Here is a 25,997-nt window from a genome sequence, read left to right as displayed (position 1 = left end):
GCTTGCAGTTGCATTCAGTATTCCGTTCGGGGGGTCCCCATGTGGACTCCCCGAATGGAATTCCAAATGCAGATGTGAATGAAGGGTCATGCCCAAATTTTCTCTATTAGGTTATATAGACATTTTAGAAGAGGGGTCCCCTGCTTCGGTCCCTCTCTATAAGCTGACAAGCAGCAGCTGGTGCTCTGGAGGCCTATAGAGATCTATGTATGTTATGTGAATGGCTGCAATGCAATATTACAGGAATAGTCATAGTCAAATGATCTAATTTTTTAGGGGCTGTGTGTGAGACGACAATCCATTTAAAACGTAAACTGGCTATTATATGGTCATGTAATGCTGGCCAATACATTTACAAATAGTTACATAATACCCCTACTTATTATAAGGGCCGGAGGGGCAAATAACCCCAGAACCAGTAAATAGCAAAGGTTCATCTTGTATGTGAACTTATTTACTAACAATTCACGGCCTTCCATTACTGGAACCAGAGGACCTGCCAGGAGCTGTTAATATGTTTTCGGATTTCTAGGTCACTGAGATGACACAGAGTTTTTGGACTGTCGTCTGGTTGGGTTTATTGTGTCCTGCGGATATTTTCGGATACTGTTAAGTGGTGGTCCAGTAAATGTTTGTGACCTTAATCCCCCTCCTCCAGTCCAGATGAAGATGGTGGGGTCTGCGTCAGCATTAATAAGCATTAATGAAGCATCCTGTTTGTTTTACAAGTTGAACTTTCAGAAACGATCCAAACCTTTCTCTCTCATGAAATGTCAGCTGACTTCTCCACGGAAACATTCTCAGCATTTTGTTTTACGCTTGGTCCGAAATGACATTTCTTCTTAACAGTTACCAGAGCGACTAAGTTGTGGCCAAATCCCCGGACAGACAAAAGAGAAGCACATAATAGGACCCTTCCTGTAGGAATCATCACCTCATGACGCTATCGCTCGCTATGTGATTAAATAAGGAAATGACTTATGTCTCCCATGAGCTCGACGTTACTTTATAACTGGCACGGCTGGCAATAAAAGCTTATTTACTCCATATCCAGCCAGAAGTAAATGTGAATTGTTCGTCATTAAACCCGACATTCTATTTTCAGAAAAGAAATATTACCTTTCCAGTAAAAGTGTTGACACATTTAGCGACACCGTTAAATATGTCATTTTACCACTTACTGACCCAAATTGTGTTTTCTCCAACCATTCTAACCGTCTGGTAAAGATGCCCACCACCCTGTGGAGACCCAGAACACAACCATTGGCATTAAAGATTTATTCCCAGTCTTATTAGTACTAAGCCGTCTGTAATTCAAGACACTCCAGCTGAGGTGAAACTACAACTCACAGCATGACCTGGCAGGCTGGAGACGGCTGATATAAGCACAGCATGAGGTATACAGCCTGGAATACAGCACCGTACCCAAGGCTGTAGAGAGGCTTTTTCACCCAAGATTCAATTTGCTACCATACCATTGCAAGGTCAAAGTAGCTTGTTACCCGCTGGCCCCCACTCCTATAGCACTCCGTATCAGGGGTGTAACTACTACGGTAACAGTGGTAGCGGCTGCCATAGGGCCAGGGACATTAGGGGGCTTACCAAACTCCACAAACACTGCTGTCATTATACAGTCCTATGAAAAAGTTTGGGCACCCCTATTGATCTTAATCATTTTTAGTTCTAAATATTTTGGTGTTTGCAGCAGCCATTTCAGTTTGATATATCTAATAACTGATGGACACAGTAATATTTCAGGATTGAAATGAGGTTTATTGTACTAACAGAAAATGTGCAATATGCAGTAAACCAAAATTTGACCGGTGCAAAAGTATGGGCACCTCAACAGAAAAGTGGCATTAATATTTAGTAGATTCTCCTTTTGCAAAGATAACAGCCTCTAGTCGCTTCCTGTAGCTTTTAATCAGTTCCTGGATCCTGGATAAAGGTATTTTGGACAAACAATTCAAGTTCAGTTAAGTTTGATGGTCGCCGAGCATGGACAGCCCGCTCTCAAATGATCTGAAAACAAAGATTGTTCAACATAGTTGTTCATGGGAAGGATACAAAAAGTTGTCTCAGAGATTTAACCTGTCAGTTTCCACTGTGAGGAACATAGTAAGGAAATGGAAGAGCACAGGGACAGTTCTTGTTAAGCCCAAAAGTGGCAGGCCAAGAAAAATATCAGAAAGGCAGAGAAGAAGAATGGTGAGAACAGTCAAGGACAATCCACAGACCACCTCCAAGGAGCTGCAGCATCATCTTGCTGCAGATGGTGTCACTGTGCATCGGTCAACAATACAGCGCACTTTGCACAAGGAGAAGCAGTATGGGAGATTGATGAGAAAGAAGCTGTTTCTGCAACCACGCCACAAACAGAGCCCCCTTAGGTATGTAAAAGCGCATTTGGACAAGCCCGTGGACTGATGAAACAAAGAGTGAGTTGTTTGGTCATACAAAAAGGCATTATGCATGGCGTCCAAAAAAACCAGCATTCCAAGAAAAACACTTGCTACCCACTGTAAAATTTGGTGGAAGTTCCATCATGCTTTGGGGCTGTGTGGCCAATGCCGGCATTGGGAATCTTGTTAAAGTTGAGGGTCGCATGGATTCCACTCAGTATCAGCAGATTCTTGAGAATAATGTTCAAGAATCAGTGACGAAGTTGAAGTTACGCCGGGGATGGATATTTCAGGAAGACAATGATCCAAAACACCGCTCCAAATCAACTCAGGCATTCATGCAGAGGAACAATTACAATGTTCTGGAATGGCCATCCCAGTCCCCAGACCTGAATATCATTGAACATCTGGGGGATGATTTGAAGCGGGCTGTCCATGCTCGGCGACCATCTAACTTAACTGAACTTGAATTGTTTTGTAAAGAGGAATGGTCCAAAATCCCTTCATCCAGGATCCAGGAACTGATTAAAAGCTACAGGAAGCGACTAGAGGCTGTTATCTTTGCCAAAGGAGGATCTACTAAATATTAATGTCACTTTTCTGTTGAGGTGCCCATACTTTTGCACCGGTCAAATTTTGGTTTAATGCATATTGCACATTTTCTGTTAGTACAATAAACCTCATTTCAATCCTGAAATATTACTGTGTCCATCAGTTATTAGATATATCAAACTGAAATGGCTGCTGCAAACACCAAAATATTTAGAACTAAAAATGATTAAGATCAATAGGGGTGCCCAAACTTTTTCATAGGACTGTACTGTTTAAAGTTCGCTTTGGGGCCCTGCCTTTCCTAGTTACACCAAAGCTCCGTATTTGCCCCCTTTTCCTGCACCTACAATCCAGACTCTATTGTTCCTACAACATACTGTATAATACACATTTAATACATATACTCAGTATACAATAGCGCCGGTAATAATGCACGTACACTCCTCAACACTGAAATTGCAACACCGGGAAAGACAAGCCATAATGTGAATCAAGGAAGTTTCAGGTTTTACTAAGATCTGTAAATGATCAACTTTTCAAGTATCTATCTCCAGTCTGTGGCATGTGGTAGGGGCCTAGAAGTCAGATAGAAAAGACAGTTTTTTGGCCTTGTTAAACCTCAAAAACACGAGCAAGTAGTGTGGAGTGATTGTATGATCCCTCCTGTCTGTTGAAGTGCCAGTTATTGTCACTTGTCGAAAACTGAGGGACAGAATCCTTAAACTGCGAGACCTTGGTTTATTACTCCGGTAGATTGCTACTGGCCTAGGCTGAGATGTCAGCACTTTTCAACATTGCTTGTCCCAGTAGTTGAACAATGACAAACTGGAATTGCAGCTAGAGGTGCACAGAGTTGAACTTTTATTTTAAAAACTGTTTGCTTGTTTGTCATCTTTTATTCGTTTTTTCTTTTTATATATAGCACTGAATCCTTTAGGTATTGAATAGTTAAAATTACTGGTACTGAGTGTTTACTCTATGAATCCATTACTTTTTTAGGTGTGTTTGCATCTGCTGGGCAGTAGTGTATGTATGGGATTCCTATTGATCCTGATTCTGAATGCAATAGATGGCGGAAGCTTTTGGAGTACGTGGACTGTGTCGGGGTACGATTTATGCTCAGTTTTCACCCTGAGTGAAGGGTGGGTGCAAAATGGAGTGAGTGGAATGAATTGACTCCTGACAACCGCACCCATGTCATGTGCTAAGACCGTCTGTAGGTGACAATGGCATATAGTGATTCATTGTGTACTGCAAGTGAAATTGTATGTCATGTCCCAAGCCAGTGTCAACCCAAACATTCAGAAGGTGTTTGCACAGCATAGGACTATGAGCCAGATGTCCAGCTACAAGTGTTCCATTGACCTCACACCACCATTCTCAAAGGCTATCATGGTGCACAGCAAGATGACAATGGAGGATGAAATGGAGGTCTATCCTCTTCAGTGATGAGTCCTGTTTTTGACTTGATTGTAATGATAGCTGGAGTGGGATGTCACACCACTCCTACTCCTGGAATTACAGTGTTGGGTGACATAATATACAATTTTCATTTCAGGTGCACTAACAGCTCAGTGTTGCATTGATTGGGTCATGGAATTAGTGGTTTAGCCATTTCTCCAAAGTGTCCCATGAGCCATTTTCAGCAGGACAATACCAATCCACATGCTGCTTGTGCTATTCTGAGCAAACAGTGTGGCCTAATTGTGCTGCCATGGCTGCTATCTCTGGATTTGGCTCCCATTGTGCACATCTGGGACATCAGTGGTCAGCAATTGCAAAGGGAACTGCCAGTCGCCAATCTTGATTATTTGTGTGCCCAAGTGCATTCAGCGTGGCATAACAATCCTCAGACAACCATTAATAGCATCAGTGATAGCATGCCAAGGAATGTAAGTGCGTGTATTTCTGAGTGTGGTGCTTATTTCGTTTCCATTTTTATCATCTGCATATCATTAACATAACTTCCAATCCTGGGATTTCCAAGACCTTTCTTTTTTGGTGTTGCAATTTCAATATAATAATATTGGAAATACTGGAACTAGAAAGGCCAGCCATGCTAATGACCAGATAATCCCAATGAATGACTGATCCTACAGGAGATGTAATAGCTGATTTGAATTGAACCATGTTGGGTGAAGTTTATATTAGTTTTAAAATCCCTATAAATGTCATGTAGTCAGATCTTGTAGTCAGGTGCTGCGGTCTTTCATCTGATGACAGTTGAATAGTTAAATGTTCATTGGAAGGTTCATGTTGTTCCTGTGTTTAGGACAGTTAACTGTACAACCAACCAATCACAGTTCATTCTAGACAAGCGATGGCAGTGATATGTAAAATGCCATTGAATCAGTAGGCAGTGTGTTATAGGGCAGGAGCAGGGTAAAATTTAATGTGTATTGGCAGCTTTAACAAGGCATAAGGGGGTGCTCTATGCTGAGATACAGGATACAAGTGGCCCACAACTGTTGTTACACAGGTCACTCAGCTGTTTGTGTCTATCCCTGTTGAAAAAGGTTTGTGGTATCAGATTCTTGTCAATTAAAATTTCAACAAATGCAGACATGCCCCAGATTACCAAATTAGGCTAAATTCACTCTATCTTCTTTTAAGTCTATTGTTCTTATCAGTTATAGAATCAGAACAAAAGACTGAAAAACTAATGTAATAACTGATGCATATAGAGCATGTTATGGTTAGACGCAAGGGCACAATAAAAGCAATAGCAAGTAATCGACTGATAACTGTGAGCAGTAAAGACAACCATCTACAACCAGCACATCACTGTGAGCCAAGACAGACCCCCCCACAATCCTTAACCAGAGATCTCCACAAGGGGAGATTGGCATTGCTGGATCTGTTGCTCTGAATTGTCACCAAACAGATAAATGTACTGCTGCAGAAATCAACTCAAAGACCACTAAAACTTACAAAGTAGCATGGACAGAAGAAAAGTCATACAGCGAGGCCAAAAAAAAGAGAGATGAATAAGCAGAGGCAGGAGACAAAAGTGATATCCAAGAAACTAGCTAAAAGGTCAAAAATCCAGCTGGGAATGTCACAGCAGAATCAGTAAGAGACAGAGGAATCCAGGGACTAGCCAGGAGTCAGTAATCAAACAGGTATTCATAGACAAGATGAGAGCCAAACTAGGAATCAAACAGCTTAGTCAGCACCTGTATGATTAAAGGAGAAGTTTATAAAGGCAATCTTAAAGAGGCAGCTGCTGGAGAGACACTCCTGACAGAGCACATTCTGTTATCATGCACTGTAATGGAAAACACAAAACAGTGTTTACTTTTCAAATGTAAGAAAAAGTCCTGTATCCTATGATACATCAGAATTAATAAAATATAATGAATACTCACCTGTCTCCAGTGATACTCACTTGTCTTTGGTGTCTTCCCAGTGCATCCCGGTTCTTCTGCTCCCAGGTCTCTCCTGGATTTCCACTGATTGGCTTCAGTGATCACGTGATCGCGTAGGCCAACCAGCAGCTTCAACATAACGCCGAAAGACACCCGTTCAGCAGAAGGACCAGAGCGCGCCGGGCGGACACTGGAGCATCGGAGACAGGTGAGTATGCATTTTTATTAATTTTTTTCACTACTCCTGGCTGATTTAAAAGTTAAAAGGGTTGTTCATTTTTTCCTGGAAAACCCCTTTATATGTTTCACATTCCACAAATGAAAGTGCTGGCGTACTCCTGACCTCACCTGGTTGAAGTTGTACCAAAATGTGGAGGCAATTGGGGCACCATTCATTTTGTTTATCAGGATGTCAGGATGGCCTCATGTTAACTATCTCACATCGTTTGCCGTCTCCTCATTAATCACGTTACATAAAACATTTACCAATAGGAATGAAAACAAGAATTGCTAAATGTTCCTTAAATAACCAGCGTTATGCAAGCAGGAATACATCTTCCCAGAGATAAACAGCTTGCTGAGCACATTGTGTACTAATATGACAAAGCCACGTATCCTCAAAACCAGCCCTGCTCCCTTATTTGACAGAGCAGAGCCCATCTGAAGACAATTCACGTGCCATAAAAGACTGCAGGCGGATACTAGGATGGAATTGTAAGAATGAGTCTCTCTGTATCTGCTCCAATATTGTCATATGCAAAACAAAAACTTAGCAAATAGTACAAAAATATCCTATGTGCAATGCTGGACTATAGCAGGCTATTTATGTAGTTCTACAAAGTACAAGGGGTACCAATAACCATAGCAATGGGGAACATTTTTTATGACCTGTAAACATGAAAGTAGGCGATGTACAGCAAGCAGTTCATGTACTGAGTCTTACAAACGTGAAATGTTCCTCTGTTTGTTTGGGTGACACATCTATACTTGGAAAAGTCCCCCTAGTGTGGGCTATTTATTCCTACAGGCAGAGGATTCAATAGTAATGTGAAGATCCAATTTTAGATCCTAAAATATAACCACAGTAGAACACTTGTGAATGCTATTAGAGAATCCTACATTTTTCATAACTCTGTTCACTTCTAAGATCTGTTTTACAAAATGTTGTGTTGGCATGGCTGCTTGAAGATGGAACGAGGACTAAATGACACTGAGCGTTTACTCATACAGGAGTATAACTAAAACAGTTCGGAGGGCTATGTAGCTTGATGGGCCCAAAAGGTCATTCTTCTTTATGTGAAAAGACCAAAAGGGCAATGATATAGATTTTATACTGAGATCCAAGACCCTTAAAGGGAACCAGTCACGTGGAAAATGCCATTGAATCAGAAGTCTTTCATCTGATGATAGTCGAATAGTCAAACCTTCATTGGAAGGTTCATGGTTGTTCATGTGTTTAGGACAGTTGGTCGTATGACCAACCAACCACAGTTCATTCTAGACAAGCGATGGCAATGATGTGTAAAATGCCATTGAATCAGCAGGCAGTGTGTTATAGAGCAGGAACAGAGCAGATCGATATATAAGATAAGATAAAATAAGATCCTTTAATAGTCCCACAGTGGGGAAATTTCAGTATGTTACAGCAGCATAGTAATACAGGTACAGGATAATAGACAGTAATATAATACAGACGTAGACACACATATGCTGAGAAGAGAAGATATACTAGGAGTCCATAGCAGCTAAGGAACGGAAGAGAAAGAAGGAAGACTTCATAATCAGCTTGGTTTGATGTAGATTATACAGCCTGATCGCGGTTGGAAGGAAGGACCTGCGATAACGCTCCTTCTCACACTTGGGGTGAAGCAGACAGTCACTTACAGTGCTGCCAAGTCCCATCAAGGTCTCATACATGGGGTGGGATTTGTTCTCCCGCATGGAGGTCACCACGGACAGTATCCTTCTGTCATCCACCACCTGTACTGGGTCCAAGGGGCTCCCCAGGACAGAGCTGTCCCTCCTGATCAGCCTGTCAAATCTATTTCTGTCCCTGGTTGATATACTGCTCCCCCAGTAGGCCACACCAAAAAAGATGGCTGAGGCAACCACAGAGTTGAAGAAGGCCCTAAGAAGTGTCCCCTGGACTCCGAAGGCCCTCAGCCTCCTGAGCAAGTAGAACCTGCTGTGACCCTTTCTGTGAAGCGCCTCTAGGTGATCAGCCCAGTCCAGTTTATTATTGAGGAGCACGCCCAGATACTTATAGGTCCTGACTATCTCAATACATGTTCCTTGGATCTCCACCGGGGTCGGAGCACCTCTCCGTTTACTAAAGTCCACCACCATCTCCTTGGTCTTCCCAGCATTAATCCTGAGCTGGTTCTGCTGGCACCATTCAACAAAATCCCGGTTTAAGTCCCTGTATTCCCTATCGTCGCCATCAGTGATAAGGCCTACTATAGCAGAGTCATCGGAGTACTTCTGTAGGCAACAGCTGGATGAGTTGTGCCTAAAGTCAGCAGTGCAAAGTGTGAAGAGAAATGGGGCAAGAACTGTACCTTGTGGTGCCCCCGTACTACAGATCACAGTGTCAGACACACAGTCCTGGGCTCTCACATACTGAGGGCGGTTTGTCAGGTAGTCTAGGATCCAGTTGGACAGGTGATGGTCCACACCACCAAGGTTCAGCTTGTCCATCAGTAGCTCTGGCTGAATGGTGTTGAACGCACTGGAGAAGTCAAAGAACATTATTCTCACAGTGTTCCCAGGTTTCTATAGGTGATATATGATTTTGTCCCAATATTACGTGTCACTTAAATCTTCTCATTCTGAGCTTTGGAGTCCAGTGGTTGGTCCAGGGGTTCAGATTGGTAAGAGTTCAACATCTGACACCCCCATTGATCAGCATTTTGAAGAAACCCCAGCATTTGGTGGGAATGCCAGATATGGGGCTCTGAACAATCTGATTGATGACCTATCATAAGGGTAGGTTATTAATATCTGGGTCCCAGAAACCCCCTTTAATGTTATGCAGTTTATACATGGCCATGGCCTTTAAGTCTTAGTGCCATATTCCTTCCTTAAGTGACTCATATGTAGGTCTACTAACAACTTCACCTGTCGGGACATTTCTATTTTAGACATGTTCTTTTACATTAGTCACTGGATTTACTTATCCTAAATTGGTCACTCTGTTAACTGGATTTAATATCCATCATACAAAAGGATGATTCAGTTTTTGCTGGCACAGAATCCTTTGCTATGTTTATTGCATTGCTTTTATTTGTAAAGTCTTAACAACCCTTTAGGACTGTTGGGCCATTCTTGCATGCTTGTTATATTAGGCACTTTCACCAGGGCTTTGTAGAACAACATTCAGTCATAATTCTAGTGATCGAGAAACCATGTGATGCCTTAAATGGGAATATTTAGTAAATGACATGACCACATATCAGTATTCTAATGTGCATGTTAAACATCTTACTAATGCTGGGCAATAACATTGGGTTTGTCCCAATAGGGTCATTCTGTACTGGTGAGTTTGGATGCAGATGTTAGGAAATAAGGCCTGGATGACATATGACATTCCAAAATGTGTCTAATGGTGTTAAGGTCAGGGGTCTCTTTGCACCAGTCAAGTTTCTTCACACCAAACGTGATAAACTATTTTCATATGTTCACTGGGAAGTTCTTGCTGAAGCAGAAATGGGCACAGCTCTCTAAAATGTCAATGCCAAGGTGGTTGCAGCTCAATGTGGGCATGCGATGCCCTTACTGTATTCCCCAACTTCAGACAAGCCTAGAAAATATTTACCTAGGTGGTCTTCAACTCACAAAGGTCAGGGCCCTGGTGAATGCCCAGGTTTTGATTGGTGTTTTCTAAGCCAGTCTTAATAAGTTCCTGACAGGTGGAAGGTGCACTCACTTATCAGCAACTGACATAGTTATAATGTACCTTATGACAGTTGTCTGTTGTGAGGTGTATTAAAGGGCTTGTCCAGGCAAAATTGGACAACTCCCCTTTAGCTTTTAAATCAGCAGGATCCAGTGCAATGCAGTGAAAAAACACAATGCAGTGAAAGAACACAAAAAAATGCATACTCACGTCATCACAACACATTCCAATTCTTCTGCTCCAACGACTTCTCCCAGGTCTCTACCTGGATTCCGCTCAAAGTGCTGAGGCCAGTCAGCGGCCTCAGGAAGAGATCCATGATTTCACAGGTAGTGACATTGCAGGCCCTTCGCTTATTGGCCTCAGCGGTCACGTGACAATGTTATCAAAGTACATGATCTACTGACCATTGTAATATGTTGTGTCCATTGTAGATAAAGGATTAGTGCCAATCATTGAATACAATCCTTTTAATGGCATGAACCACCACGATTAGAGATGAGCGAACACTGTTCGGATCAGCCATTCCGAACAGCACGCTCCCATAGAAATGAATGGAAGCACCTGGCACACTTTGCTGGTGGCCGGTCGCCGTGCCAGGTGCTTCCATTCATTTCTATGGGAGTGTGCTGTTTGGAACGGCTGATCCGAACAGTGTTCGCTCATCTCTAACCACGACTCATTCGTATGTTACAGAATGTACAAATGAACCCCCATAAAAATTTGCCAAAATTTATTTGGTGAGCTCAATTCTCTAATAGTCCAGGATAGAAAACACTGGCTGTTGTGAAAAATTGTCAACTAAAGTCAATTAATAAAATCACATGACGCTGGGTTCACACCAGCGTCTGGACTCTGTTATCAGGTTTCCGTCTTCTGCATGCAGAAGACGGAAACCTGTCATGCTGAGTCTGGCCATGAGCACCGGTGAGCGTTTTTAGCTCTCCGCGGCGAAACCGGTAAACCAGACACAGAGTACTGCATGTCCGACTGTGTCCGGTTTAAAAAACTGGTTTCGCCGTGGAGAGCATAAAATGGTGCTCACGGCCAGACACTTTTCAAACCCATTCAAGTGAATGGGTTTGAAAGATGCCGGCAGGTTTCTGTCTCCTGCCCCTGTTTTGTGCAGGAAACGGAAACCTGCAGAACGGAGTCCCGGGTGCAGATGTGAACGAGCCCTTAGTTGTACTGTGTTATAGCTAAGAGACAACTATACAAAAAGAATGAAAGAACAAAAATTGAATGTACTTTTCCTCTAAGGAATCTTTCCACGCCCAAATCCTGCATGTTGCTGAAATTCCCAGAAACCAGTCAAATTCTGAGTCTTACATATTTCTTTTACTGCTCATTTTGCTTGGACCTGAGATACAGCTTGTTAGTTCAATGAACTATGGATGGTAAAACAAAATTTGTTTACGCTATGGAAAGGCATTCGTTTCGGGAATATCCAATCTAATCTAAGAAATTGTACATGTAACGTGATTGTAAATGAAGAGGGCAGTGTGCCCATCCCAGTTCAGTTTACCACTGGCATATAAAGGAATCGGTTACAGCCATTCAAGGAGAAATAGTTACAGGCGTAATGAGATAATCCTATATACTCAGTTTGTGACCATCTCCAAGGAAACACGGCACAATAATAAAACCAGCAAAGTTTTCATGGTGTTATAAAACCAATCAAAAGACTAGAAACTTGCCAAACCCAAAGATGTCAAAGTACAAAAGAAATTCTTCACAAATGTCTCTCTTGCTTTGTTAATGAGGGAATACAAGGCTTGCCATACTCATAGAAACTATCAAGTACAAGATCCAATGTTTTCTTCCAAGGAAATGGTTCATGTACAAGATATGGATGTTTTGGAGTGAGTGTGTTGTTTCTTGCGTACAGATTTTTTTCTTAAGAGGGAATTTAATCTTCAGATGTCCATGATAGTGCTACACAACCTGTCCAACTATCATCATCTTCTTATACTACCATAAGAAAAATTATCAAAGATTCTTCCATTGCAACAATTAGATTTGCAGACATTTTCACAGAACATTGCAGCTATGTAGCCCTACCATAGGACGGACTGACTGGTGGAGGATTGTCCTTTACAGTAAAGCTTGAGATCTGATGACTGTAGTGTCTGATCTTCATTGTCGGTGACATAGCTAAGTATGTCCTGTTGCCTGATGAAATATACGTCAAGCATACACCGCAGGAGATGACATGATATAGCTATAGAATGGGCACCTTCCCAATTCAGTGTCCCGTCAGCCAAGGTAAGGAGAGTTAATAATATGCCCCAAACATACTTTGTGCCCATATAGTTTTATAGTAGTAGGGTCTGATTGATGTTCTTACCTCTCCACATTCCATAGTTATGAATAGAACAATTGTGTATGTACATTCTGTTTCACTGTCTGGTACAATGTATTGGAACAATATGACATTGCTGAGAAAAGGTTTAACAAAAAACAAATGGTCAACTTGCTGACAACAATGAGGTGATTCATCACCAGGTATATAAAATACACACCCAGGAGTGTCCAGCATCATGTCATTGATACGCATCTTATGAACAAGCTATTTATGATTAAGAGGTATACACAGCACTGATCAAGACAATTGTCAACGGATGACGGTTGATTCAGAATCTCTAGTGTTACGCCTTTGCAAATAAATGGGATCTGAGCTGTAATAGCAGTGCTTGGCCACTACACAGAGTATGGAGCTACTTCCTGCGCCATATCCAGTGCTAAAAACCACTGACTGGGGCAGGGCTTGGGTGATGGACCCCTACTTATCTCACATTAATGGCCTATCCTATGGTCTTCCTATAAAAGAGAGAAAAGTCACAATTTATATGTGCAAAACCCTGATTTGCACATAAAATTTCAACTTAATTGTATATTTCCCACATTGACATATAGCAGCGTCATGTACACCAAAAGGACAGATTTTTGGGCATGTCAGTGTATCTGTAGGGAAGTATTTCAGGTATAAACCCCAACATAAATTAGGGCGGATTCACACCTGCGCTGGGTCTCCGCTTTGCAGGTTTTCATCTTCTGCCTGAGAAACTGGACAGGAGAAGGAAACCAGCAGTCAGTTTTGAAACCCATTCACTTGAATAGGTTTGCAAAGTGACCGCCCGTGAGCGTCTTCTGCCTCTCCACAGCGAACCTGTTTTTTTTTTTAACTGGACACAAAGTCTGACAAGCAGGACTTTGTCTCTGGTTAAAAAAAAACGGTTTTGCCGCGGAGACCAGAAGACGCTCACGGGTGGACACTGTCTGCCGGGTTTCCGTCTCCTGTCCAGTTTCTCGGGAAGAAGATGGAAACCCACAAAGCGGAAACTGGGCACAGGTGTGAACCAGCCCTTACAAATATGATAACATAGGCATGGACTTGGCAGTCCTATGTAATACAACTTTACAGAGCTCATGTTATTAACAAATAATATACTCCTATATACCATATATAATATACCGCATAATAATATACCGTATAAATAATATACCGTATATACTCAAGTATAAGCCGAATTTTTCAGCACAGTTTTTGTGCACATTAGGTATTCCTGTGTCTGAAAATGCTCAGTCTACTGAATATAGGGGATCTGCAGTGCTCCTGTTCCATCCGGAAGGGGTTAATAGGAGCACTGCAGATACCCTATATTCAGCCAGGATGAATTCCAAGTGGGGGGAAAAAAAACAGCCCTCAAGCTCAGGGAAGGGCAGAGAGACAACCAAAACACCCCCTCCCCTTCCCCAGCATCTACTGCACCCAAAAACTCCGACCATTTTAATTTTTGAAATTTTCCAGTAGCTGCTGCATTTCTCCCCTCGGCTTATACTCGAGTCAATAAGTTTTCCCAGTTTTTTTGTGGTAAAATTAGGGGCTTCGGCTTATATTTGGATCGGCTTATATTCGAGTATATACGGTAACTAGAGACCAGCTGAACTAGGATCTGGGCCTCTGGACTGAAACGCTGTAACTTAGGATACTTTCCCATGGTTGTATGTTGCAACAGTATTTGGACGCCAAACTCAGCAGTGGGTCAGAAACACAGAAAGAAGTGCAAAACTTTCCATTCTACTTTTTTTTCTGCTACTATCTTTGGATTGGAAATACTGATGACAAATACAGTGCAGTGTAAATGGGGGCTTAATGAGATATTAATCCAAATACAGTAAAACCTGAGGGGACCACCCACAACTGCATAAATAAAACGGTCTGCTATATTGGAAGTCTTTTCAAAGTAGATAGCCTGTGTGCGTACTATATGACGGCACTGAAAGTCTGTTCTGTTCTGGATAGAGGATTCATCTTCAGAAACAGGTGGCTTAGTTTTTACAGTGACTGGTTGGATGGTAAAAGCTATCGGACTTCAAGCTTTAGGTGACTTTCTTCAATGGCAAAACTAGTGCTGGGTCGCTGGTGGAAGGAAGTCCCGTGTCCCATTTGGCCGCTGAATTGTATTGCACTGCCCAGTTTGCCAACTACAATAATTCCCTAGCCGTACAAGTGTGAACTTGATCTCAAATATCAGCTTAATATATACACAATCCACTTCCACGCCATTGTTTATATTGCCATTGACTCATTGTTGTGTGGTTTATACGGTGTTTTTTTTACGCTTCCTCAATTTAATGCTCCCGGAAAAATATCAATGTTATTTATGGGTAGGATGATTTTTCACATGAGGGTGTAGAAAGGAAAACACTCGATAAAGGCACCTTGGGGACCGGATCACACAGGCCTGCATAGATCTGTAGAGTAGAACAGTAACCTGAGTCAGCACCAAGAATCAGATAGAAAATGGAACAATGGATTCCATGAAGAAATGTTTCAGACAGAAGACATGACTCAGTTTTAGTTAATTGTCCCCTTGTAAGATCACATCGTATTAATGGGCTGACATAACAATGGAGCGCCGGCTTACCTCACTGCGGTCTTACATTCGTAATTCATGGCTTGAAAGAAAACAAGCTTTGTTGTTCCATTGGAGAACGTTCCAGATTCTATCTGGGAGGGTTCAGGAACCCAAAAACAATCCTTGCTGAGAGGAAGAAGAAGGACATAGCTCATGGGCTGCTTGCTCTCTTGCGTTCATGTAATGACTAATTGTGAGCATATATTTACACAGCTGGTATGGAGCGCTGCAGCTACTGGTTGGGGCTCTCCATTAAAGTGAACCAGGGACCCGCTCTACATTTTTCTTAAATGTTTTGCATTGACCATGCTAGAATGCCTATTCATTATTTTGTACATTTTCTTTTAGCAATTATTTGTTTTCCTACATGTCTATATTATTTATATTATGTTTTATACAAGATTGTGTATATTATTAGCTGATGACATGTTGTATATGTAGATATCTGCAAACAGCTTAGTCAGGCTGAAAATAAACAGTGGAATTGAGCAATATGCGCATTCCTTGTATACTTCAGATGAGTGAATGCAAATTTGTGAGATTAACTCTTTGCAATATGGGCATATCAGCTTCTAGATACTGATATTTTAACCCAGTATTGCATATAAGGTGTAAGGAGACAGCATATTGCCCCTTATGTAGAATAGTTGAAAAATGACATTTGTTCACTTCTTGCTTTGGCTCAAAATCTGCATGTGTGTGTGAAACCATCCTAAGACATGGGGCACTCTCTCAGTAAAGGATTCCAAAAAAACAAAACAAAAAATGACACAGTCATGGACTGCCTGTGAGTGGTAACCAAACAATAGCAAATTGATGGCCATAGAAGTGACATCAGTATGGACACATCCTCACAATTTCCAATTGGTTGCTACACTCACTTTGCAATAGGAATGTAAACTAGATGACGGATACCACAGCATTATCGGAAAGGCTAGGAGTTCAAATGTTATAGAGGACCTTTCACCACATTCAAGTCCAGCTCTTTGCAACATTTATTAGCTGCTGCTCCACTGATTTCAATGCATTTTGTATTTTTTTGTCTAGCCCCCACCTTTCCTAAGCAATCAATGCTGTTAGTTTTGGTGCCTGATATGCTATTTAGACTCTGTATTATCATGAGGGTGATGTCAGGCAGGAGCAGACAAGCGGTGTGATTCTGAGCTCTGACACTGGCTGCTTCTGATTGGAGCTCTGAATCATGTCCCCTTTCCTGCTCCTGCCTGACAGTACAGCCTAAGTAGCATATCAAACACCAAAATTAACTGTAATGGTTGCTCAGCAGTAGTGGAGGCTAAAGAAAAAAAATTATATCTGCAGCAACCTACAGATGCGAAGAATTTGACTTGGTGGAAGTCATAAAAGGCTCGATTTAGTTATAAAACTAATTTTTACATGTTTGGAGTCTGTTGAGTATAATTTTATAGTCTGGAAGAACAACCTGAAGACAACCTCCAGTGGAAACACAACCTTCCATCATTGCACCCCCTTTTCTATTATATGCTGGACTTCATTATTAGAAACCTTTCTTGCTTTTTAGCTTTCAGTAGCGCTCTGCTATGTTACCAACCCTATAATACCTCAGCACAATGTAACATAGGCAGCTATAGTCAGTACCATCTCTGTCTGCTGGATCTGTGTGTAAAAGATAGTATGACAATTCTTTAATAGCACCCAATGTATTATATGATTTTTTTTCTTTCTTTAAGAGTCTATCTGGTATCAGTCCCTTTTTCAACATTGTGGCAATAAGTTACACAGTATTTCCATATGTAAAAATCCAACACCATATGGTTTCTGGAAACTCACTTGCTCCTTCATTATACTGTATTTGCTTTTGAAAAGCTAAAGCTGGGTTTATACTTACAGATTTCTGACCAATCAGATGGATTGTAGGGATAACTAAAACTGAACATTTACAGACAATTTTTTTATATGGCCAGTTCTTTCTTCCTCATCTTTTATGACCTTCCTAAAAAACACAAAATTCACATTTTTGTGTTCACTAGTTTGAGGGCCAGTACATTTGTGAAATCTGATGAGGCCGCTAGGGAAATTGAAGAACAGATCACAAGTCATTGTAATAACCAACAAAATGGCCAATGTCACCGTTTAATGAAAGGGCATCAGCAAAATTCTGCATAGTCAGACTATGCAATGTGAGAATTAGTACAGGACATTCAGTAGTACAAAATACACAATGTATACGCTTCACGTAACAGAACAGCTTGACAGTTAAGTAACATGGTGACTGGTCATTGCTCACCGCCCAGTTCACTGGAATATGGAAAAGCCTGGGAAATTACAGGACAGGGAAACAGAGTGCTGCGTAATAGACAAACCCGAGCAATGGATGTTTTTATACAATATAGTGGAGACAGACAGATGATCCCTAGGTCATAAACAGTAGAAATGACTTCCATTACATTCTAGACTTTTGAAGACGATTTTCCAGTTACAAAGTGCAACCATTGCAGCAGCCGGTGTCATTCTGTATAACAATATGCCAGTTGATTGTAATGTATTTGCCGTCTTGCGCTTACATTTCGCTGTCAGAGAGGCAGTCTGTAACATGAAAGCATCACTGAGTTGAGGCAGTAACAGGCTCATTGAAAGCTGTCCAGCTTGAGAACTGAGGATGTACAGTATATTGGTTTTACAGACAGACACGGCAGAGGTTTGCCACTTGGAGGGCGCAAATATAAGTGCAGAGCTAATACTGTCTCTGGTCTTTACTGGTTTACAATACAAAGCCGATATGGGTAACACAGAAAAAGGAGATCTCTCCCAGGAAACTATTCAGAAAACGGTGGAAACATCCCTAGGTCTGCAAAGTCTTCAATGTTGTAGTTGCCAGTTCCTTGAGTGGGGTCTCCAGACATGGGTAGCATATCCTGAGGATAAAAAAAATAGAAGTGAATCCAGAAATAAGACCTTTTAGATTTTATCTCACATTACTGTGTACCTTCCTTACGAACCAACTAAACAAATTAATCACCAAATTAAAAGAGACTGAGAATAGTGTAAAAATAAGTAATACATGATACTTACCTGACCAATCCGTCGCTGCCGTTCTGATGCTGCAAAGGTCCCTGCTGGTTCCTACATGCAGGAAATGACTGCTCTACCAATCACTGACCACAGCAGTGACACGCCTTCGCAGATGTGGCCAGTGATTGGCTGAGCACTCAAAAGGACCAGGAAGCAGAGATCTGCAGGGAACCTGGAAACCCCGCACTACGAGAGCCAGGCAGATCGGTCAGATGAGCATAACTTATTTTATTATTACACTATTATGATCAGAAGGACGGTCCCTTTAACATGGCCTTTAGAGGAACGCTAGTTCAGAACAACATTGCAGAAAATATAAGGATCTTGTTATATACGTACATGCACCCTAATACAGTGCTATTATTAGGAATGTTCCATATCTACCACTGGGAGAGATTAACCTCACTCCTCCTCCTGCTTACCTTGAGTAGCGGTCATCAGAAAACACACCACAGAGTATGGAAGGGAATGATGTAAGTTAGTCTACACAGTGATGATGGACCCATAGGGGGGGGAACAGGAATGAGATCACTACTATAGTGGACAAGTCTCATATTGTATACTAATACTAATTGTACAATACCTGAAACACCTCTGCTTGGCCTGGCTGCTGATGGGAGTGCTGGTCATTGCTCTGTTGGTTATGATGCTGGCTCTGCCACTGAGACCAGACTTCTGACGCCCGTCCCTGGAACTGGCTACCGCTCTGTCCTGTTTCAGCTGCACATAATGGCAATATGTACATATATGAAGTATAAAATACATACATACAGCTTGCTAAACAATAGAAATGGCAGAGTTTACAATGCATTTGTCTGTATACAAGTCAGTAAGGTGATGTGTACACTATGATTTAGGCTAGTGTGGTTTTCTTTTAGAACTGAAAAAATAATGCATCTATTGTAACAGTTTTTTTGTCATATTCAGATTTTAACCTGTTTTAATAATTCCCGGTTATTATGCTATTATGAAAACTAGACGCACTGTCATCTTTCCATCCATTACTGACTATATTAGACAAATACATACACGGGCATGGAGACACAAAATATCAAAGTAAAATCTTGTTGGTAGAGATGGAATCTGTGTGTGGAGGAATGAATAGAGAATAACAGATATGCTATGCTATGCTGATGACACCCAAATCTACATCTCTGGACCAGACATTACCTCCCTGCTGGCCAGAGTTCCAGATTATTTAGCGGCCGTAGCCTCCTTCCTCTCCTACCGCTTTCTCAAACTCAACATGGAGAAAACAGAGTTTATCATCTTCAGCCCATCCTGAATGCCCCCTCCACCTGACCCATCTATCAAAGTTAATGGAACCACACTTACCCCTGTCCCACAGGCCCGATGCCTTGGGATAACCCTGGACTCTGATCTATCCTTCAAGCCACATATTCAAACCCTCAACACCTCCTGTTGCCTCCAGCTCAAGAACATCCACCGAATCCGCTCCTTCCTCAGCCAGGAAACTACCAAGATGCTCGTCCAGGCCCTCATAATCTCCCGCCTAGACTACTGCAACACCCTTCTCCATGGACTCCCAGCTAACACCCTCGCCCCCCTCTAGTCCACCTTAAACTGTGCTGCTCGCTTAATCCACCTCACCCCCCGATCTTCATCGGCTGCTCCCCTCTGCCAGTCCCTCCACTGGCTACCTATAGCCCAGCGAATTGAATTCAAGCTACTAACGCTAACATTCAAAGCAATTCACAACCTGTCCCCTCCATATATCTCTGAACTAATCTCCCGCTACCTGCCCACACATAACCTCAGATCCTCCAATGACCTCCTACTCCGCTCTGCTCTCATCCGCTCTTCACACAACCAGCTCCAAGATTTCTCCCGTGCATCCCCCATACTCTGGAACTTCTTACCATGACACATAAGACTGACCCCCACAATCACAGGCTACAAGAAGGCGCTGAAGACTCACCTATTCAGGAAGGCCTACAACCTCCAATAACACTATCACTCCTTCTGTCCCTACCCCCTTCCCTCATAGATTGTAAGCCCTCGTGGGCAGGGCCCTCTACCCCACCATGCCAGTCGGTCATTGCTAGTATTATATCTACCTGTATATTCTGTGTATTCTATGTAACCCCCAAATGTAAAGCACCATGGAATTAATGGTGCTATATAAATAAATAATAATAGTCTATTCTGATAGAATATGGAGGATTTTCAATATGGAAAGTCTTCAATTCTATCAAGAATGAATGGCAGTAATAGTGAAATAACCATATTATAGTTAATCATATTATGACTTACTATCAGAATTTTTTTCTTATTAATGATTATATACGTATATTACAGAAAACTGAATAAGCACTGATATAAGTGTAGGATGATATTCCTCGGTAAAGGACATTGATGGCCTGACCATAAAGAGAAAGACAGGGGTGCGTTCACATGCGTAGGGCAGATGTAGTTCATATTGGAGATGGAAACATTGATGATGTGCCGGGATGTGTGTAATTTTTGTCACCACATACTTTAAGGAATATGTCACACATTTAGGGCCAACAAATGTACACTTACTGAATGCAGCGTTTCTTCCTCCTAGGCCAGAGTAGGCATTTCCACTGGGAGATGATGTGGCCGGGCTTGACAGTGGACTATACGTGGATGGGTCTGATGTATAAGTGTGGCTGGTTCCAATACCAAATGGAGACGATTGAGCTTTTCCAGATTGTGTTGTAATTTGCTGTAAAATGTACAAAAAACATAACTGTCCTCAAATAATCCTGGACTTGGCTTCCTACTTTCTCCCCTTCAATCCTCCCACCTGTCCCAGTGATCTGCACGTCCAGCTGATGAAACATGCAATGACCGGCTGATATTAACAAATGAAACCTAAAATAAATGGTCAACCATATTAAATAGATGTCCAACATTTATGTGGACACTCCCCCTATCGATAGATAAGGCTATACTTGCCATAAAGACACCCGTCTGCAGATCTTCACAAAATGTGAAAATGTATGAAATGGTCCAGAACATTTAGGAAAAATGTTGCAAAAAACCCCTACAAATTCTGACAGAGAAATGCCGAACCAACATGGCTGATACGTGAGCCCTATTGTAGCTATTTATACAGATATTTGATGGTGAACATACCTGTCCTTGGAATGGTGGTCGGCTTCCAGTCCAGACCTGTCCAGCATTAATCTGGCGTGATATCTGGGATAAGTTCTGTCCAGTGCCTGTAGGAGACTGAATTTCATTCACACCAGTTACATGGACTACCGAAGAGCTGGAATGAAAAAAATGCAATAAATGTTCAGACCATGTATTATAGAATCTTGTTCTACTTTGTGAGTTGATGGAAAAATGACAGCACAGTAAGGAATTTAGTATTGTGAACAGTTATCATTGTAAGATACTAAGGTGTGGCTACTGGGTACATTGATGGTAGGTTACCTGTCCCTGCCCGGTAACCTTGGCTTCTGTGCCAGACTATAGAAAGTTCATGCATTCATGGTAACATCTATTGGTAACCAATTAAGACAATAGACTGCTAAGATGGATGGAGAAAATCTATACAGCTCTGCAAAAATTGTATTTATTTGTATTCCTAAAATTGTTCAAATTTTATTGGTCTACAATTTTAAATATGGTTATGTTCATGGGAAAACGCCTTTACGTCAATCTCCATTCAACAACTGAGAATACAGATATAGAGCTAATCACTCACTATACATAAATGTATACGCACTCCAAGAATATTGAACATGGAAATGGTAAAACTAGTATGCATCTCCTGCCATAACTGATATATCTCACATTGTACTTATTATGTTCTCTTTCAGTTGGAGTCAGGTTCTGTCACTTAACATATACCAAAAACTCTGTAAGGCTAAGGCCCCATGGGCCGGAATCGCCGCGCTAAAGCGCTTTGGAAACAACCACGGTGGGAACGCATCACGGTTCTTCTCGCAGCACTTTGAACAGAAAGTTCACGGAGTTTTCCTCTGTGGACTTTTTGTTACCATTATATCTATGGGAAAGCCACCGACGTTTACGTAGATATAATTGACATGCTGCGATTTCCAAAACCGTGCCTTTTTGGAAATTGCAGCATGTCTGTGCTGTGGTTTATCCTGCAAAGTGGGCATGAGATTCTCATGAATCCCATCCACTTTTGCATGCAGCTCAAAGAAAAAAAAAACCTCCAAAAACATGGTGACATGCAGTACTGGCATCCCCTGGACATTCAACTGTGTGTGGTGACACTAAAATAGCCATGGTACTGTGTATGAGGGCCATTATACTTTGTAGGTGGGGTTGTATTGTAGGGGGTACATGGAGGTGAAAGTATCTTTTGTGAGGGGTACAATGGGCATTACACAATGTGAAAAGAGCTAAGGGTGCATTATACTGTGAGGAAGCAGAAGTAAGAACCATTAGCACTGGTGTGAAGGCATGCAGTACATAGCAGCCTCAGAGGCAGAATAAAGACGCAATGTTTTTAATTTTACCAGGACTTTTATTTTTTGAATGCTGCTAAGTACCAAACAAGATATTTGCCAAAAAAACTCATCCTGCCTTCATGTAGTTTGGGAATCACTGCAGTAGGGCACTGGCTCTAGAATGGTGGGGAAATTAAACACAGGAGTTTTTTCTGGTTTTAGATCTTATAACATTTCCTGCAGCTAGTTTAATTTCTTCAACTCACAACACTATTTAATATGGCCTGGTTCAAGCCACTCTGTTCCCTTCTCCATATAAAAATGCGGAGAGAAAAGTACTGCTCTGCATTTTTAGGGCTAGTTCACACGGGGGGCAGTGGGGTGGATTTTGGTACCGAGAGTGACGCAGGGAGCTGCGTCACTCTCGGGTCAAAACCTGCCTGCCACAACTGTTGTAGTTTCCCCCTCCGGAGTTGGCTCAAATGAATGGGCCAACTCCGGAGGTTTCTGCCGCCAGGCGGACACCGCAGCTCGACGGGCCGCGGAATCCGCCTGAAGAAAGTGCAGCTCGCTTCTTTTTTCTGCTAGCAGGAAAGAACGCTAGCGGTCTCCATAGACCACCATTGTGAGGGGGTGGATTATGATGTGGATTATGCGCCATAATCCAACCCCTCTGTGCTCGTGTGAACGGGCCCTTAGTGTGGAAACCACACAGACCCCGTTATAGTCTATGGGGTCCGTGGGTTTCCTTAGGTAACCGCGTTTTTATGCGGATTAGGTTTCCGTTCGGGGGGGGGGGTCCCCATGCAGACTTCCTGAGACTCTCCCATGCACAGATATTAACTGGGCCTATGACTAACAAAGTAAAATAAATGCAACTCCTACTGCTAATACATATATGTACTAAATTCTGTATAAATTATTTGTGCAAATACCAAATAAAAATATCATATATTAGGGCTCATTCACATCTTTGCCCCGGGTCTCCATTTTGCAGGTTTCAAAACTGGACAGGAGACAGAAACTTGAAGTAATTTTTCAAACCCATTCAAATGAATGGGTTTGGAAAATGTCCGGCCGTGAGCGCCGGTGAGCGTTTTGTGCTTTCCGCGTCGAAACCGTTTTTTTCAACCGGACACAAAGTTGGACATGCTCCTTTGTGTCCGGTTAAAAAAAATGGTTTCACCGCGGAGAGCTCAAAACACTCACAGGCGCTCACGGCCGGACACTGCCAGGTTTCCGTCTTCAGTCTGCAAAAGACGGAAACCTCAAAACGGAAATTGAGTGCTGGTGTGAACCCAGCGTTGGATGTACTCTAAAGGATAATACTCACCAGTATTGTATATAGCATGATATAAAAGAAAGTTCTGAGATTTAAATCCTATTTATTACAAGACTTTTCTCTGACTTGAATATATATTTTAATATTGCAGAATTGCTACACAAAATCCATATTGGGTATAATTGCAAAAGGTGATTCCAATCGAAAAGAGTGGTGACCAAACTGTGCTGTATAAAAAGAATAAAAACTTTCACTTCCTCTCTAAAATGTAACTTTTATTGTGTACTCAACAATTATTATTTTTTCAGCATATTTAACTTACTTTACAATAAGTTTTAGGGAAGTAAGGAATTTTTTGTTCTTTTTATGGCATAATTTATATACTTTGTGAATTCTTATTTGTTGTCTCATTTTTATTTGACAGCAGTGCAGTTTTTATAGCATATTGTGTAATTCACTACATAATGACATGACACCTTAGTCATACATCTGCATTTTGTGGCTGTAAGGTTCCTGATAATAATGGACAGCTCTCCAACCCTCACGTCCATGAATAACAGATCAAGTTCTTTTTTAATATTTTTATATTTCCTATAGTCTACAAGGTCTTTGGTTCATGTAAAACAGACAGCACATGGATGGCATCTGTGTGCTGTCTGTAATTTTCACAGACACTTTAATGGAGCTCCATGGTCTACAAGTTGGACGAACATAGAGCATGTCTCCACTCTTCGGGTCCCTTCACATGGCATAAGCGCTCGGCTCATTCCGAGCCGTACACGTGAGCGCTTCTAAACACTTCCCATTCACTTCAATGGGAGCGCTTGTAAAGCCGGCTTTACGCGCACTCCCATTGAAGTGAATGGGAAGTGTCTAGAAGCGCTCGCGTGTACGGCTCGGAATGAGCTGAGCGCTTATGCCATGTGAAGGGGCCCTTTCTCCAAGAACCAACAGTTTGTGGAAAACTAATGGAGGTCTGCATACAGCCATTACACAAAATGGGTCTGCATTCAATTCGAAATTATCATGGACTTCACACTTCTGCATAATGCAGATGTATGAATACGGGCCTTATTCCGCATAGCCTGGACCAAAACAGTTATTCATCAGGATGCAACTTACTGGACAGCAGGACAGTAAGGATGGTTAGAAGTACCTGAAGGTCTTGCCACTGTGACCTGGTTGGAAGGGGCTTCCTGTTGAGTACAACTGCTGAGCGCCACTGCTTGACCCTGACAACATTTTCTTCTCAGCTGATAGAGGATTGGAAAGAAGTTACACACGTCTTTACAAATGTACTACTTTTCGTAACTGCCACATGGTGCAGATTTTCGTGTCCCATAACAACATTGCCATTATGAGTCCTAAACAAAACCATCACTACAGAAATCATTGTACCATATCATGATCTTAAATGTGTTATATACCAGAGCTTCTTCAAAGAATGTTTTCATTTAGGTTACTGATTTAGGGTCCATTCCGATCACTTTTTTTACATCAGTTTAACGGATGTAAACATATGGCCGTCCGTTTCTATAGACATCAATGTTAAGAAACAAACTATCTGTATTTCTGAATATATAATTGTGTGCTGTACATATGGGGCCAAGGCTATACATTAGATTGTGGTCAGCTTGTTTACCCAACAACTATTCCCCCCATACCCCTGTAAAAAGTTACTCTCGGCTGAGAGTGCATGCTTTCTCAATAGGGAGGGGGCTAAACCACTTTCATACACCTATGATTGTGGCCTTAGCTTTCATAAACAAAAAAAATCAGCCATGTTGAAACCCACCTACCTAACCTTTTTTCCCCAAACATCTATTGCCAGGCCAGGAAAAGAAGAGATTCGGGGGGCCTGAAGGTGATGGTCTGCCAACATTAATCTCATGCATATGGCAAGGTTTATGTATAAATGAGAAATTTTCGGCTTTGTGCGATTTCACATAAAGGTATGCTTATCATGGAGCAAAGCTGAACTTCCACAAAAGATACCCCAGATATCATAAACACATTTGACATTCATGTAAGGTTGCATAGTCAGTATGTCAGTAAAATAAATCAGCCTCAGCCAGTTACAGTATTAAATCTACACTTAATATATCTAACT

General features: G+C 41.7%; 1 protein-coding gene across 2 annotated transcripts in view; it reads right to left on the bottom strand.

Moving 5' to 3' along the window:
- Positions 1-17,083: 17,083 nt before the first annotated feature.
- ARNT2 (aryl hydrocarbon receptor nuclear translocator 2) overlaps positions 17,084-25,997 on the bottom strand; it is an 88,157-nt gene continuing 79,243 nt past the window's right edge. For both annotated transcript variants that reach the window (XM_075273305.1, XM_075273306.1), the window contains 5 exons: positions 25,044-25,140; positions 21,314-21,449; positions 20,735-20,900; positions 18,774-18,910; positions 17,084-18,033 (listed from right to left, as the gene is read on the bottom strand). In XM_075273305.1, the coding sequence (XP_075129406.1) occupies positions 17,935-18,033; positions 18,774-18,910; positions 20,735-20,900; positions 21,314-21,449; positions 25,044-25,140 (635 nt within the window). In that variant the 3' untranslated portion in view covers positions 17,084-17,934. The remainder of the gene's footprint in view (positions 18,034-18,773; positions 18,911-20,734; positions 20,901-21,313; positions 21,450-25,043; positions 25,141-25,997) is intronic.

The sequence above is a fragment of the Leptodactylus fuscus genome, chromosome 5, assembly GCF_031893055.1.
Source record: "Leptodactylus fuscus isolate aLepFus1 chromosome 5, aLepFus1.hap2, whole genome shotgun sequence".
NCBI classification, from domain to species: domain Eukaryota; kingdom Metazoa; phylum Chordata; class Amphibia; order Anura; family Leptodactylidae; genus Leptodactylus; species Leptodactylus fuscus.
Note: the sequence above shows the minus strand (reverse complement) of the source record. Positions and strands in the feature narration are given on the sequence as shown.